Source organism: Cydia fagiglandana, chromosome 25, assembly GCF_963556715.1.
Source record: "Cydia fagiglandana chromosome 25, ilCydFagi1.1, whole genome shotgun sequence".
NCBI lineage: Eukaryota > Metazoa > Arthropoda > Insecta > Lepidoptera > Tortricidae > Cydia > Cydia fagiglandana.
Genome location: NC_085956.1, coordinates 1161788 through 1177008, shown reverse-complemented (window position 1 = coordinate 1177008; position 15221 = coordinate 1161788). Strand labels below are relative to the sequence as shown.

The following is a 15221-nucleotide window of genomic DNA, read 5'->3' as shown; positions in this document are numbered from 1 at the left end:
AGTTCGGCGTTACCAGTAGAAGTAGTCTGTATTCCAGCCGTACTCCAGCGGTCGCCACCAGCTGGTGGTGCGCTTGGGCCAGGTGAAGGTCTTGGTCTTGACCGATCTGTTTCCATGCCGTGTGGTGCGCGTCCAGCGTTTACCATCTTGGAACATGCCCGCTGGGAATTGGAAACATTATTATACTATTGTCCATAGTCTAATAAAACATGGTCTTCTCTTCCCAGAGTGACACAAGCCTATAGTTCGTTTTTTTTAGCATTAGAAAGAACTCCACAGAAGCAAGCGTACAGTTTTTATCAGGCTATTTAATTGTTAATAATTATTGAATTATCTAATGTAGCACGGTCAATACATATAATTTACTTCAAATTATTACCGCTAAAAGTGCCGGATTTGGAACCACAAGCTTACTTCTGCGAAGTTCTTTCTAATGCTAAAAAAAAACGAACTATACGTCACAATAACATTGCCACTTTACATAGCGCTGATGTATGCATATATAGCATGATGACGTAAGCTTGTGTCAGTCACGTGACCAAGAAAAGACGGGAAGAGAGTACCAGGCGGAGTATATTATTCCATAGATATAAGAATATATACAGATGCCTTCCAAGCGAGCTGTCAGTGGGACCACTTTTTGTTTAGTGTACGATTAACAAAGCGACCCACTTTGCTGTAGCCATGTCGATAAAGTCATATCGATAAACTACCGACATTTCTTGCAATTTTAATTTTACTTCAAAGGTTTAACTATACCTAAAATGAACAAAAACGCTTTTTTTCTTTGCTAATGGATAATGAATATATTATAATGTAATAAAATAATTCAATTATTGCGGACCACCTATTTTAATAGGTATTTATGTATTTTAATTAAATATCTGAACTTTCCCTTGGTTCTCTCCTGGGGCGTGACTACAAAATTGTGATATTATAACCACAATAAAGAAAAAAAGCGTTTTTGTTCATTTTAGGTATAGTTAAACCTTTGAAGTAAAATTAAAATTGCAAGAAATGTCGGTAGTTTATCGATATGACTTTATCGACATGGCTACAGCAAAGTGGGTCGCTTTGCTAATCGTACACTAAACAAAAAGTGGTCCCACTGACAGCTCGCTTGGAAGGCATCTGTATATATTCTTATATCTATGATATTATTATACCATGGTATTGTCTATGGACGAGCTCGACATACACACACACACGGATGTATGCTCACAGGTTACGCCTACAAGTATAGTTTGACTCGGAAGTTTATCGACGTGGCAATAGATGGTGCTAAAAATGTCTAACTTCATCCTGCTCAGTAACGCCATCTAGTCTTATAGATGGTCAAGCAAATCTTGTCAGTAGAAAAAAGCGCCATATTCAAATTTTCTATGAGACGATATCCCTTCGCGCCTACATTTTTCTAATTTGCCGCCTTTTTCTACTGACAAGATCTGCTTGACCAACTATATCAAGGAACTAAAGGTACCAGCGACGATAATAGTTTTTAAGTGAGGTCAAAACTCAAAACCTGACTATGAAGAGAACACTCTAGTATCTACGGCACAGAATAAATAATAGACGATAGTACTACCGTACAGAAAGGAAACTTCCTACAAACCCGAAGTTTGGCAGCGATTCAGGGTCGAATCATGCTATCCCTTTCTAATATATGGCACTATCCCTTTCGGCTATTTAGGGTTGTCAAAATTCAAGTGACTATCTTATCTGTGGTCGTCGCAAAATGACGTCAAGTGGTGCCAACCCTAATAATTGCTCGGAGGAATGATGAGCCGAACGGAGCCGAGTTTCCCCAAGTCAGGAGTGTCTCCCCACTGCTTAAAGCCGTAACACACTACCGCACCGCACCAAGGTCACGGAGCGCCGCACCCATACGTGTGAGCGGCAAAGAAATATCTCTTTCTCGATCTAGATCGCGGTGCGGTGCGATAGTGTGTTACGGCTATTACATCCGTTGATGATGGCGTCCATCTTGTATTTCCTCTCGACCTCGTGAAGCATGTTGTGCAGGTGATATATCCGCCAGTGTAGCTTCTCAAACTTCTGCAAAAACATCATGTGGTCCATGTGGTCTATATTGGTATTCTTCTTGCGTATCTGCACCGTCGTATTGTATAGGTCCAGCATTTTTCCATAGGTGTTCTATAAGGAACAATAACAATAGTTAACATTATGTGTATAGTCAACAGTGTGGAAAGTCGGGCCCTGGAGGGAAACTACCTTAAATCCTCAAGCTGGCTCATTTTACTTAAAGGAGACATTCCTTTATTTTTAAAAAGAAACAAAACTGCATTCAAAAATAAACACTCGCAATTTTATTACACTAGCCGATACAGTTAATATTAATGATAACATTTCTCCAAGAAACATAAGGTCTTAAGCCCCCCATTCACACTCCTACCTTGTAGTCCGCCTCGTTGGGTAGGACTGTGTGTGTATTGCGGACTACGAGCTGTCCTACAAACCCAAGTAGGATGCCACTTGGGTCCTAAAAATCCTACAAGCCCCGCCCACCGCTGTAGTCCGCCGCGTAGGATTGTGTGTGGCTTGTCGTCCTACGTTCAGGACTACCGTGTTTGACGTATGACAACAGTACGCGCCATTTTTTTGAAATTTATAAAGGAAATCGCTATTTTTGGGACCAGAAATCACCCAATCACTCCAACAAACAATGGAGGAATAGGCATTGCAACAATTATTACCAATACTTAAGAAATATGACGCTCTCTGACGAATTTTTTGCAGTTTCTTTTCCCACATTCATTTTTATTTTTATCCTATAACAAGAAAATATATAGCAGAAGAGCTATTTTCTCTTTTTTAATTGCACGTAACATTTTCAAGAGTAAGTAGACCGTCACACTTGTGAGAAACGAAGCAGTACTGGTAATGGACGGCAAAACAGTACTGTGTGTGAGCTATTTCTTGCTCCGTAGTCCTGCGAGGCGGACTACAACGTAGGATGGTGTGTGAGCTATATCCTACGTCGTAGTCCTGCGAGGCGGACTACAAGGTAGGAGTGTGAATGTGGGGCTTTACACTCGTCTGTCGTAGGTACAAAATATCCATAAAATCTAATATTTATAGACGGTCAAGCAAATCTTGTCAGTAGAAAAAGGCGCGAAATTCAAATTTACTATGAGACGATAACCCTTCGCGCCTACATTTTTCGAATTTGCCGCCTTTTTCTACTGACAAGATCTGCTTGACCAAGTATAGTACTCAAGATATTTTTTAGACAATCAAAATTGAAGAAAAAAAGAAAAACATATTTGAATGCAGTTTTGTTTCTTTTAAAAAATAAAGGAATGTCTGTCTCCTTTAAGTAAAATGAGCCAGCTTAAGGATTTAAGGTAGTTTCCCTCCAGGGCCCGACTTATCTTTCCACACTGTATAGTCTGTATATTTAGGTATTTAAATAAAAGTAAAAAAAATGTACCCTCAAATGGCGCCTTAAGCCAGTTGAGGGTAGATTGATATATATAGAATGTACTGCTAAAATAATTTACAACTAATATTACAAGCAGAAGGAGTTCAAAATAGAGTTCCGTTTATAATATTAGCTGATAATTGTTGAGCATAAGACTTTTCGTTCGACGCGACATCTATTGTCAAGTAGCAGTACCTACTGATAAATTCGCAACTTGACGCTAGATGTCGACTATGAAAATAACCCGCGTTTTGGCAAGAAAACCGATGTTTGGCTCTTTCCTTACTTATATCTCTCTTTCATCAGGCGTGGCTCACTCGGCGATTTCGTGAATTTCGTCGCGTCGCAACAAGTAGCTACAAGTACATACGTCCCACACCAATTTTGATGGCCAGCCATAAGCCGCGCGTGGCGCTTGCGCCACCTATAAGTTCGTTCTTTTTAGGGTTCCGTACCCAAAGGGTAAAACGGGACCCTATTACGAAGACTTCGCTGTCCGTCCGTCCGTCCGTCCGTCACCAGGCTGTATCTCACGAACCGTGATAGCTAGACAGTTGAAATTTTCACAGATGATGTATTTCTGTTGCCGCTATAAGAACAAATACTAAAAACAGAATAAAATAAAGATTTAAATGGGGCTCCCATACAACAAACGTGATTTTTGACCATAGACTTAATAATATATAAAGACGGTGTCTCAGCGAGCTGTCACTGTTGCCACTTTTGTTTAGTGTACGATTAACAATGAGGCCCACGTTGCTGTAGCCATGTCGATAAAGTCATATCGATAAACTATCGACATTTCTTGCAATTTTAATTTTACTTCAAAGGCTTAACGATACCTAAAATGACCAAAAACGCTTTTATTCTTTATTGTGGTTATCAGATTACAATTTTATAGTCACGCCCCAGCAGGGGACCAAGGGAAAGTTCAGATATTTAATTAAAATACATAAATACCTCCTAAAATAGGTGTTCCGCAATAATTGAATTATATTATTATATTATAATATATTCATTATCCATTAGCATTTCAATTATGTTTATGTTTAACGAAGATATTGAAGCTTCAATTAATACCTATTTCGTTCCGCTGTGTAGCGTTTATCGATACATAACATGATTAAAATCGACTTTTCACATCCCTAAAAGAGCACACATATACGCTTTTACGCACACATATACAGACTGGGCGCATCAAGAAAGGCAACACTTGATTTGAAGTCTACCTTGTCAACAGTATGGTTGTCCTTTTTTGACAAACGGCATTTTTAACGAGCGAGGAGAGAGAAATGATACTAGTTGCTGCGCCTTGAAAGAGAACAGAAAACGTTGGACCCTTGTTTTTGACCAAAGTTAACTAACGTCGGGAGGGGTCAGTACTTGGATGGGTGACCGTTTTCTTTTTGCTTTTTTTTGTTTTTTTTTTGCATTATGGTACGGAACCCTTCGTGCGCGAGTCCGACTCGCACTTGCCCGGTTTTTTAGCATTAGAAAGAACTTGCAAGAAGGTAAGAGATCTTGACAGGTCTTTTAATTGAAAAACACTTTTTAAAAACCGACCAAGTGCGAGTCACTCGCGCACGAAGGGTTCAGTACCATAATGCAAAAAAAAAATGGAAAAAAAGAAAAAAAAAACGGTCACCCATCCAAGTACTGACCACGCCCGACGTTGCTTAACTTTGGTCAAAAATCACGTTTGTTGTATGGGAGCCCCATTTAAATCTTTATTTTATTCTGTTTTTAGTAATATTTGTTGTTATAGCGGCAACAGAAATACATCATCTGTGAAAATTTCAACTGTCTAGCTATCACGGTTCGTGAGATACAGCCTGGTGACAGACAGACAGACGGACGGACGGATGGACAGCGAAGTCTAGTAATAGGGTCCCGTTTTACCCTTTGGGTACGGAACCCTAAAAATCAGTAACTATTACTCATGAAAGCAGAAGAATTATATAAATGATCGTATTAGATTCATAATTGTTACATATTTACCGTAACTTATTTTTAAAATGTGTTTTTCAATTAAAAGACACATCAAGATTGTTTACCTTATTTCTAATGCAAAAAAACCGGGCAAGTGCGAGTCGGACTCGCGCACGAAGGGTTCCGTACCATAAAGCAAAATAAAAAAAAATGCAAAAAGAAAACGGTCACCCATCCAAGTACTGACCACTCCCGACGTTGCTTAACTTTGGTCAAAAATCACGTTTGTTGTATGGGAGCCCCATTTAAATCTTTATTTTATTCTGTTTTTAGTATTTGTTGTTATAGCGGCAACAGAAATACATCATCTGTGAAAATTTCAACTGTCTAGCTATCACGGTTCGTGAGATACAGCCTGGTGACAGACGGACGGACAGCGAAGTCTTAGTAATAGGGTCCCGTTTAACCCTTTGGGTACGGAACCCTAAAAACGAACTATCCTAATCGTAACAGACGCGTTTTGTAGAGTGAATCTTCTGTGCCTAATGAGTACTATTTATTCTTTGCTTTTATTTAAGTATCTGTAGTAAAATCCTCTACCTCCAGAGTCTTAAAGACGAAGCCGACCTCAAACGACGCGCACTGATCGCTCCTCATCCTGATGTCAGCGGTGCGCCATATCATAGGATTAGTTCCGTGTATGATATCGGCCGCTGACATCACCAATAATTCCTTTTGCCTACGATCGCTCACGGCCCCAGTAGTCGGCCGACTGGATGGCACGTAGCCTTTCTTCTGGTAGACTTCTTGAGGCAGTTGTTGAGTTATGGTCTGGCGTAATACACCTGGACATATGCCAGATTCAATAAAAATGGGGCATTATCTATGAAAACGGACGTTATTGTCGATAGCGCTTACGCACAGCGGCATTGTATTTATATCGGAGCATCGTTAACAATGGCGTAAGCGCCATCGACAATAAGGTCCCTTTTCATAGATCGTCATCATCATCATTTTCATAGATAACGTCACAAATAATAAAAGCCGGTCAAGTGCGAGTCGAACTCGCGTTCCAAGGGTTCCGTACAGTTAGGTACCTACCCAATTTTTAACAATGTAGGTATGTTAATTATGTGGAACGTGAATGAAATGAGTTTAAAAAATCCGTAGGGGTCGGATCTAAAACTAATTAAGTCCGACTCACGCTTGACTGCACATTGCTATTAGGTTTTTCTGTCATCTATAGGAAAAGAACTATTTTGTGTATTTTTGTCAAAATTGTAGACCCAGTAGTTTCGGAGATAAAGGGGGGAGAGGGGGAATGGCCGGACAGACAGACGCACGAGTGATCCTATAAGGCTTCCGTTTTTTCTTTTTGAGGTAAAGAACCCTAAAAACTGTACAAAATTTAGGAACCCCGGCTCATACCAATGATATTTTCGGAACTTATGTACGAAATATCATTTGATATTTACCAGTTGCTTTTCGGTGAAGGAAAACATCGCGAGGAAACCGGTCTAATCCCAATAAGGCCTAGTTTCCCCTCTGGGTTGGAAGGTCAGATGGCAGTCGCTTTCGTAAAAACTAGTGCCAACTTCAATTCTTGGGATTAGTTCTCATGCGAACCCCAGGCGGTGTCAAAAGTTTTTATTAATTAGTTAATCAATAATTAATAAATACCTGTTAGTAAAATTATATGCTTGCATATTAAAATGAGGATACTACCGCGTCGCCGCCGTTGCATCTTGCATTTCTTATCGCATTGTTATATTTCATGGCAGTTTATTCCAGTAATTACTTGTTTATAGTTTTGTTTATTACGGTATTTAATTAACAGTAAAATTTTCAGATGCTGGCTAAACAACATATTGATTACTGTGCTTAGCCAATTTCATTTGAATTTGATAGTTAATGGGCGAAGCATCTCTCTGTAGCTCTCGTGTAGCTGTCAATTTCAAAGCACGAAATTATCACCACCATAAATAAACAATAAGATGTAGGTACCAGTGGCGGCGCGTCCATAAAAGCTGATTCCCACCGGCTTGCCTGTTTTTGGACGTTTGAGCAGAGTTGTAAAGGAAATATGTAAGCCAAATTAGCCCCGGCTTGCCTATGTATATGTTTGACGCGCCGCCACTGGTAGGTACTTAACAATAGGTGGTGTTACCGCAATGTTTTGCCGCCAGAGGGCAGAACTAAGCTACCTAGACCATAAAGTACATAACACACTATACAACATACATAACATACAATAAAATAAAAATCACATTGAAAAATATGAGATTGTTAGAGTTATCTCATTTTTATTGCAATGTACTTTGAACATTTTGGAACAGCATAATGTGACAATTTTAACTTGCCCTTTTCCACAATTTCGCAATTCAATTTCCATTTCCACAACTTATTTTAGGTTTTTAAGGAGTATTACTGTAATGTTCTGCCGCCAGAGTGCAGCACTAGCGCACCCAGTTAACCATAGAGTTACTTATTTATACATACTAGGCCTTAAACAGTTTTTTGACAAGTTTTCACTATGACATTGATGCACCAAGGCGGTTTGTTTATCGAAATTTCGTTATCTGCCGTTCTATCGATCGAATAAGCGAGAGGATAGATAGGCACCAGAACCGAATATTCGATTTTCGTGTTTCGCGGTAGGCCTTGTGAGTATGCTAGTGACGCCATCTACGCAGAGTTTTGTTCTTTATGATGGTAACTGGAATTTGTCTTGGGTAGTCAGGAAGTCTCTCCAATCTAAACTGTGACTGAGGTTTTGCTATGAGAGACAAATATCTGTAAAAATGGCAAATATACAAAAGTGGAAATTTCATGTAGGTAACTAACTACCTCAAACTTAGAGCATGTAGTCATGGCTGTCATTTCCTGTACGAAACAGTCTGCCGATTTTTGCGGGGGAGGGGACGTCAAATGTATCGCTATTTCTACATGATTTGTACGTAACGTACATGGCTATGTCAGTCCATACAAAAGATTGCATAATTGTGCAAGTTTTTTTGGCAGAGGGGTACGCTCTTAAAGGCAACTCCAGTTATTAAATACTCTAAGACCTCAAAGTGCGGTCAAATAAAAAAACTAAACAAAAGACAATTTAATAAAGTATTAAATAGCTCATCAAACTTAAAGAAAAAACTATGACTATGAGAAACACATCATAAATTATCTCAGAACACGCACTGTCCAAAAAGAATGAGGAAATATATAATATAACAGGCGAAAACTCGAATTCGTCCTTTTGTTTAAATACGATTGTTTTTAATTTTGGGATACGCGCCACTTGCACCATTCTACTAACCCGGGCTCACCGGTTAAACTTGGAGTTACCATGGCTACCAGTACAATCTTACGGGTAAACGGGTTAACCCCGGGTTGGTGGGATGGTGCGCTTAGTCAACTTAGGGCTACTTGCACCATTCAATAACCCAGGGTTATCCGGTTAAACCTGGTTACCATGGTTACCAGTACCATTTGACATGGGGTTAACGGTTTAACCGATTAACCCCGAGTTAGTAGGATGGTGCAAGTGGCGCTTAGTGTAATTTTAGTTTTCGCTTTTATATGTTTTTCAAGTTGAATATACATATATGTATGTACATACACATACATGTATGAGATAGCATTCCCAACCAAAACCAATATTCCCTTGTCTACTTTATTTCATTGTAATAAATGCTATCTGTTGTGTGTATCGATTATGATAAAAAAAATCACGACTACGAAACCATTTTTTATAAAGTTCACATAACAATTTTTTTACGGATTTTTACCCGTACAGACCCGTCTATGTTTACCCAAACTACTTGCATCCGCAAAGCTTTTGCTGCAATCTTCACAAGAATAGGGCTTTTCACCGGTATGAGCCCGTCTAATATGTATTACAAGCGCTGATGAGTGCGCAAAACGTTTGCCACAATCTTGGCACGAATATGGTTTCTCGCCAGAGTGAGTCCGTTCATGAGAAGACAAAGCAGACGAACATAAAAACTGCTTTTTACAAACTTTGCACTTATAAGGCATTTCGCCGGTATGGAGCCGTATGTGCATAGTTAAGGTATGTGCATGTGCAAATGATTTCTTGCATATGTAGCACGTATACGGCTTTTCACCACTGTGTATTCTGTTATGAGTGATCAAACTGTTTTTCTCCAAAAACTTTTTTCCACAAATTTCACAAGAATAGGGCTTTATGCCGGTGTGGATTCGTTTGTGTTTTAACAAGTAACCGTAATCCTTGAACCGCATATTACATATTTCACAAGCGTATGGCCTTTTGTCACTATGAATTTGAGAGTGCACATTCAAGTGACCTTTTTGGGAAAACTGTTTGTCACAAATTTTGCATGCATAAGGCTTCTCGCCAGTATGAATACGTTTATGCGTCTCCAGATGGAGCAAACGGGTAAACGATTTGTAACATATTTCACATGTAAAATCACGCTTCATGTGAATCCTTTTATGTTTTTTAAAGTCTCTCAATTGTGAAAAATTTTCATTGCATATTTTGCACAAATACGATTTTTCTTTGTGAGTTTGTTTATGATTATGCAAACTTTGCGAATACGCAAATCGTTTTTCGCAAATCTCGCAAAAGTAAGGCTTTTCGCCAGTGTGAACTCGCTCATGCATACGCAAATGCTCTGAGCGCCTAAACTGCTTTCCACAGACGTTGCACGAGTAAGGCTTCTCGCCGGTATGGGTCCGTTTATGTTCCTTAAAGTGTCCAGAATCCGAAAACTCCCTATAACATATCTCGCACATATACGGTCTTTCTCCAGTATGGATCCGTCTATGTATGCCTAAATAACCCGAAGTCTTAAACCGTTTTTCACAAAACTCACACGAATATGGCCTTTCCCCTGTATGCATCCGTTTGTGTATTGTCAGACTGTTAGAATACGCAAACTGCTTTTTACAAATTTCGCATGAATACTGCTTTTCGCCAGTGTGCATCCTCATATGCATTTTTAAACGAGCCCCACTAGAAAACGGTTTACTACAAACGTGACACGGAAAAGCCTTTTCTCCCGTATGTTCTTGTTTATGAGCAAATAAAGAACCACTGTTCGAAAACTGCCTTTTACATACTTCACATGCGTACGGCTTTTCACCAGTGTGAATAAATGCATGCGTTTTCAAATAGCTTTTATGTTTATATTTTTTTCCGCACGTATCACAAGCGTATGGTTTTGCGCCAGTGTGAGTAAATGTATGTTTATTCAAATGGCTTTTTTGTTTAAATTTTTTCCCACATACATCACAAGCGTATGGTTTTGCGCTAGTGTGAGTAAAACTATGTGTCTCCAAATGGCTTTTTCGTTTAAATGTTTTCCCGCATATATCACAAGCGTATGGTCTCTCTGTTTTACACATGTTACTTTGAATATGGCGTATCAAGTTAAATTTTCGGTGGAACGTTTTTTCACAATCGTTACACGCGTACATCTCTGGGTTATTTTTATTAGTGTTCGTTTCGTGTAGCGAATCAGAGGGTCCGGACACAGCGTGCTTAGCTTGTGACTGGTGGAGCGCGGCGGGTGTCATGTTGCATCTAAGCAGCGCCTCGTGGTGTTGGAGGCGTTCGAGCCTCACGTAGCAGTCTCTTAGCAGGCGTTCTCGCTTCCCCGCTGCAGCGTGGTTGGTAGCAGCTGAAGAGAAAAAACAATATCAAGCACTTGTACTATAGTGATCGGTCTGCCATTTTCAACTAAAGGGCACTTATTGTCGGATGTTAATAAGGCGCCATTTCCATAACGCGTCAATTTGAAATCAACCTTATCGACAACCGACTTTTATGACCTTGAAACTCTTGTACCTACTATAGATAATGCATTTTAGGAAGAGTCTTAGAAGCAGATTTGGCCCCTGAAGAGCTAGGTCACTTTTTCTTAGATACCTATTTTGAGTTTTTATTTATATGTAGTAGTGTAACTAATGTGGTTGGCAACTGTCAAAGGTTTTTATACCTATATGGCACCAGCGTAGGTTTTTACCTAGCTTGTATTTTTGTTCAGGTTCCATGCAATTAAATTCCACAAAAAATTAAGAAAAAAAACACAATTACAAACATAAAATAAAATTTAAATTCCTTAGAATTTACCATGTGTTACCACTTAAAGTGAAATCAAATTAGATATTGTGAGATAAATAAATCATATCATTCACAAGCAAAACCGTGGTGGCACCGTCTGTGAAATCCTTTGACCAGCCAATCCCATTAAAAAGACAAATATTTATTATTTTATTTATTAAAACAGCTTGATTTGTTTCCTAATCAATAAATACTAAATACTTACACCTGTCCAGTGTTTCAGTCTTCATGCCAGTTTCCTTCTTAACACATGTTGGGGAAATCGTGTTATGGTCCATTGTGACGGGACACATGTGGACAAGTTTATCAATGCGCTCCAGCCTTACAGTGCAGTTTTTCAGCTCCTGCCGTTCTTCCTTTACGGCTGCTCCTGAAATTATGCTTTGGTTAAAATATTATAATTTAAATAAAATATTATAATTTATAAAAAAAGCGCTGGTGGCCAAGCGGTAAGAGCGTGCGACTTGCAATCTGGAGGTCGCGGGTTCAAACCCCGGCTCGTACCAATGAGTTTTTCGGAACTTATGTACGAAATATCATTTGATATTTACCAGTCGCTTTTCGGTGAAGGAAAACATCGTGAGGAAACCGGATTAATCCCAATAAGGCCTAGTTTACCCTCTGGGTTGGAAGGTCAGATGGAAGTCGCTTTCGTAAAATCATGGGATTAGTTGTCAAGCGGACCCCAGGCTCCCATGAGCCGTGGCAGAATGCCGGGATAACGCGAGGAAGAAGAAGGAGATAAATATTATAATTTGACATACACACAGCAATACTCTTGGTGGACCTTATTACAATAGGCATAAGGTCCCACCGATGGAGAGTTAACTAGTGTTGGTTAAGACTCGATTAATTTGAGTCCTTTGCTTTAAGACTACTCAGTTTTACAGACTCTTATAATTAAGACAACACTCAAGTTCTTTTCAAATTGTTAAAGACCCGAGACTTTTGTAGAGTAGGTGTGGTCTCCTGTAAGGTGGAGGATTTGAATTTCATGGAGACAACAATACAATACAAATCCTCTTTATTGCACCTCCATAAACCATTTACAGAGAGACATATGTAATACACCCATAATAATAATACCCACCCACCCGTAATTAGGGTTGCCATATTTCCGGATTTGTCCGGACATGTCCGGATTTTTGACCCTTTGTCCGGATTGCGGCCGGACTTGGCAAGTGTCCGGATTTTTAGGAATGTCCTCATAAAAAAATATGTTTACGTGATACACTGCGTAACGAATGCCATGCGGGTCGGGCGGAGGGAAAGGGAAAGGTAGATCCACGATATACAGTACACCGCAGAAAGTAGCGCGCCGCCGCCGGGGCGTAGTTAAAGCTACACCAAATCTCTGTTACAAGAAATGTCCGGATTTTTAGCGTGATGTCCGGATTTTTATCAGGACTTTTAATTCTTCCTTATGGCAACCCTACCCGTAATAGACAACTTACAAAGTATACAATATTAATTAGCTCTCAAGGTGGAACTGTGATAAATCTCCTGTCTAACCTATTAATTTAAACATACCCACATAATATATCATTATCCCCTTTATTTATTTTTGATCTTAAGTTAGGTTGTTTATAACATGAATATAAAAGTAAAATACAAAAGCATTTAAAAAACAAAAAAAATATATATAAACACATTATAATAAACCTAATCTAGGGTGCCGTCGGCAACGGGGCAGGGCCCAAGCTGCCGGTGGTCAGGGCGCAGTGAGGAATCGACGTACTATACGCGCAGTGTCCAAAATTACCACCTTCTGCATCTGACCCTTGATCCAACCACCCAGGGAGTCTCTCTAGGTGTTGGTGGAGACTCTTCGCTATGAGACTGTTCGCTGACACAACTATAGGAACAATGATCGTCGAGTCAACATCCCACATGGCGGTTATCTTGTGAGCCAAGTCTAGGTACTTACTGGACTTGTCCTTCTCGACCTTCACTAGATTCTCATCATGGGGGATGGTGACGTCGACGAGCACGGCCCGGCGCTGCGATCGATCTATCAGCACGATGTCAGGCTTATTGGCTACAATAGTCCTGTCAGTGATGATAGATTGATCCCAATAGAGCGTGGCACGACCATTTTCGAGAACTGATGCAGGTGAGTACTTGTAGTACGGCACTTCACGGTCCAGAAGGCCGTACAGGAGGGCAAGCTGCTGGTGAATAATTCTGGCCACGAGAGATTATTATTATTACAGCTTTATTTATTTCAGCGAAATTTTGTACAGTATACAATGTAGTGTTTTTTCATAGAATATAATGTTTGAGTATGTGTTGTTGTATTATTTGTTAATTCATTTCACTGATGCCTATTGGGTAAAAGCCTCCTCGAGTCCCTTCCATTGTTCTCCACATAATATAATACTGGTCAAAATCATAACCCTCCTTTTGCCGTAGTCAGGTAAAAACAAAGAAAACCATAGAGAAAGTTACCATTAAGTTTGTAAGCCGTTTCCCGTGCCTGCACATGTTTTGGTTCCAGTATGGGCTTGTCCTGCACGCCATGGTCCGTGAACAGGTTGGACACTATGTCTGCCTCGCTTACGCATGGCTTTTGACTTTCTTCACATGTCAGCTTTTCATCTACTTCTGCTTCTTTGGTTTTGAGCTCTGTATCGTCTTTAATGTGCACTGCAAGATTGAAAATATCATTAACTCTGTAATCTTATAACAATATTCAAAAGACATGATATTAATTTGAATATTTTTCTTATCAATTTGTGTATATGCAATAAGACTACCATCTCAAGTTGGTCCAGATGTTGCATGATGATTTTCTATTAAAAGCTACCTGAGTTTTGAGACTAAGACTAGGTTATATTACATTTTTAACTAATTAACATAATACACACACTCACACATACACACACACACACAAAGCTTCATGCAGCCAATCCTTCAACCGGTCCATAGCTAACGAAAATAACTTCTCACCAACTTGGACCTCCGATTAATGAACAACCTATAGTCTACAGCATTCTTTTGGGTATGAGTTGAAGTATGGTGATGCTCTTATATCCAGAATATACGAAGTGAATTCACAATTTAGTAGAATGTTTTATTACTGATATTTGTTTCCTGATGTATAGGAAAAGACCTAGTCACTCACCTTCGTCCGGGACCAGCGATGTTGGCAAATCCCTCACGCACGCCGCGCCCTGGTCAAGGTCACCAGGCTCCTGCTTCACGCCCGGCGCTTGCGCAGACATGCTAACTACACTTCAGTATAGATAACTACATCACAACTAACGCTAAGCAACAGCTTTTGCCAGGAATGTTCCTTCACGTAGCTAAAGCGACAAAACAAGACAAACGTTACTTAATCGTAGCACATTTTTATTTTATGCTGACGAAAACAATAATCAGATTAGAAAAGTAAAATTGACAGTTGAATTTTTTTTTTAATTTATTTGACTTGTTATTGTTTTTTATTTATTAAGAACATTGGCAACTTGGCATTTAAGTTTATTTACATTCGCGGCTTGCGGCTCGTGTCGTGTTCGCCTCGAGCTCATAAGCTCGTCGAGCTAATCGATTTTAAACACAAACGGCACGGTATAAGGATTGTAACAGAATGACGGCCGAACGCGAATTTAAAGAGCCCTTTTGACTCATTCGTGCCCAAAAACCCGCTCCTCCACGCGAGCCGAGCCACGAGCCCACCGCTTACACCCGTGGCTCGGTTCGTGGTTTGCACGCGAATGTAAGCACGGGTTTGTATTGACATCA

The 15221-nt window shown here is 39.7% G+C and overlaps 3 protein-coding genes across 3 annotated transcripts; all 3 read right to left on the bottom strand.

The window, feature by feature from the left end:
* Nucleotides 1-9: 9 nt before the first annotated feature.
* On the bottom strand, nucleotides 10-8864 carry LOC134676775 (uncharacterized). Its single transcript, XM_063535158.1, has 4 exons — nucleotides 8840-8864; nucleotides 5972-6216; nucleotides 1962-2154; nucleotides 10-161 (listed from the first exon to the last, which is right to left on the bottom strand). The coding sequence occupies exons 1-4, from the start codon at nucleotides 8862-8864 to the stop codon at nucleotides 10-12; spliced, it is 615 nt and encodes a 204-aa protein (XP_063391228.1).
* Nucleotides 7809-11028, bottom strand: LOC134676901 (zinc finger protein 845-like). The gene has a single exon (XM_063535284.1). It carries the CDS (start codon nucleotides 10928-10930, stop codon nucleotides 9143-9145), a length of 1788 nt encoding a protein of 595 aa, XP_063391354.1. The 5' UTR covers nucleotides 10931-11028; the 3' UTR covers nucleotides 7809-9142.
* On the bottom strand, nucleotides 10938-14842 carry LOC134676774 (uncharacterized). The gene is made up of 4 exons (XM_063535157.1): nucleotides 14602-14842; nucleotides 13926-14123; nucleotides 11685-11847; nucleotides 10938-11034 (listed from the first exon to the last, which is right to left on the bottom strand). Exons 1-4 carry the CDS (start codon nucleotides 14699-14701, stop codon nucleotides 10938-10940), a joined length of 558 nt encoding a protein of 185 aa, XP_063391227.1. The 5' UTR covers nucleotides 14702-14842.
* Nucleotides 14843-15221: the final 379 nt, after the last annotated feature.

Bases quoted from the DNA above. Each gene is read 5' to 3' on its own strand.
- LOC134676775 (XM_063535158.1), bottom strand. From the start codon at position 8,864: ATGTCAAATGGTACTGGTAACCATG. The intron at 6,217-8,839 runs GTAACCAGGTTT...GCATATGTCCAG, and splicing joins AAATGGTACTGGTAACCATG to GTGTATTACGCCAGACCATA. The intron at 2,155-5,971 runs GTAGAGGATTTT...TGTTCCTTATAG, and splicing joins TCGTCTTTAAGACTCTGGAG to AACACCTATGGAAAAATGCT.
- LOC134676901 (XM_063535284.1), bottom strand. From the start codon at position 10,930: ATGACACCCGCCGCGCTCCACCAGTCACAAGCTAAGCACGCTGTGTCC.
- LOC134676774 (XM_063535157.1), bottom strand. From the start codon at position 14,701: ATGTCTGCGCAAGCGCCGGGCGTGAAGCAGGAGCCTGGTGACCTTGAC. The intron at 14,124-14,601 runs GTGAGTGACTAG...TCAATCTTGCAG, and splicing joins ATCGCTGGTCCCGGACGAAG to TGCACATTAAAGACGATACA. The intron at 11,035-11,684 runs GTGTAAGTATTT...TTTTCTCTTCAG, and splicing joins AAGACTGAAACACTGGACAG to CTGCTACCAACCACGCTGCA.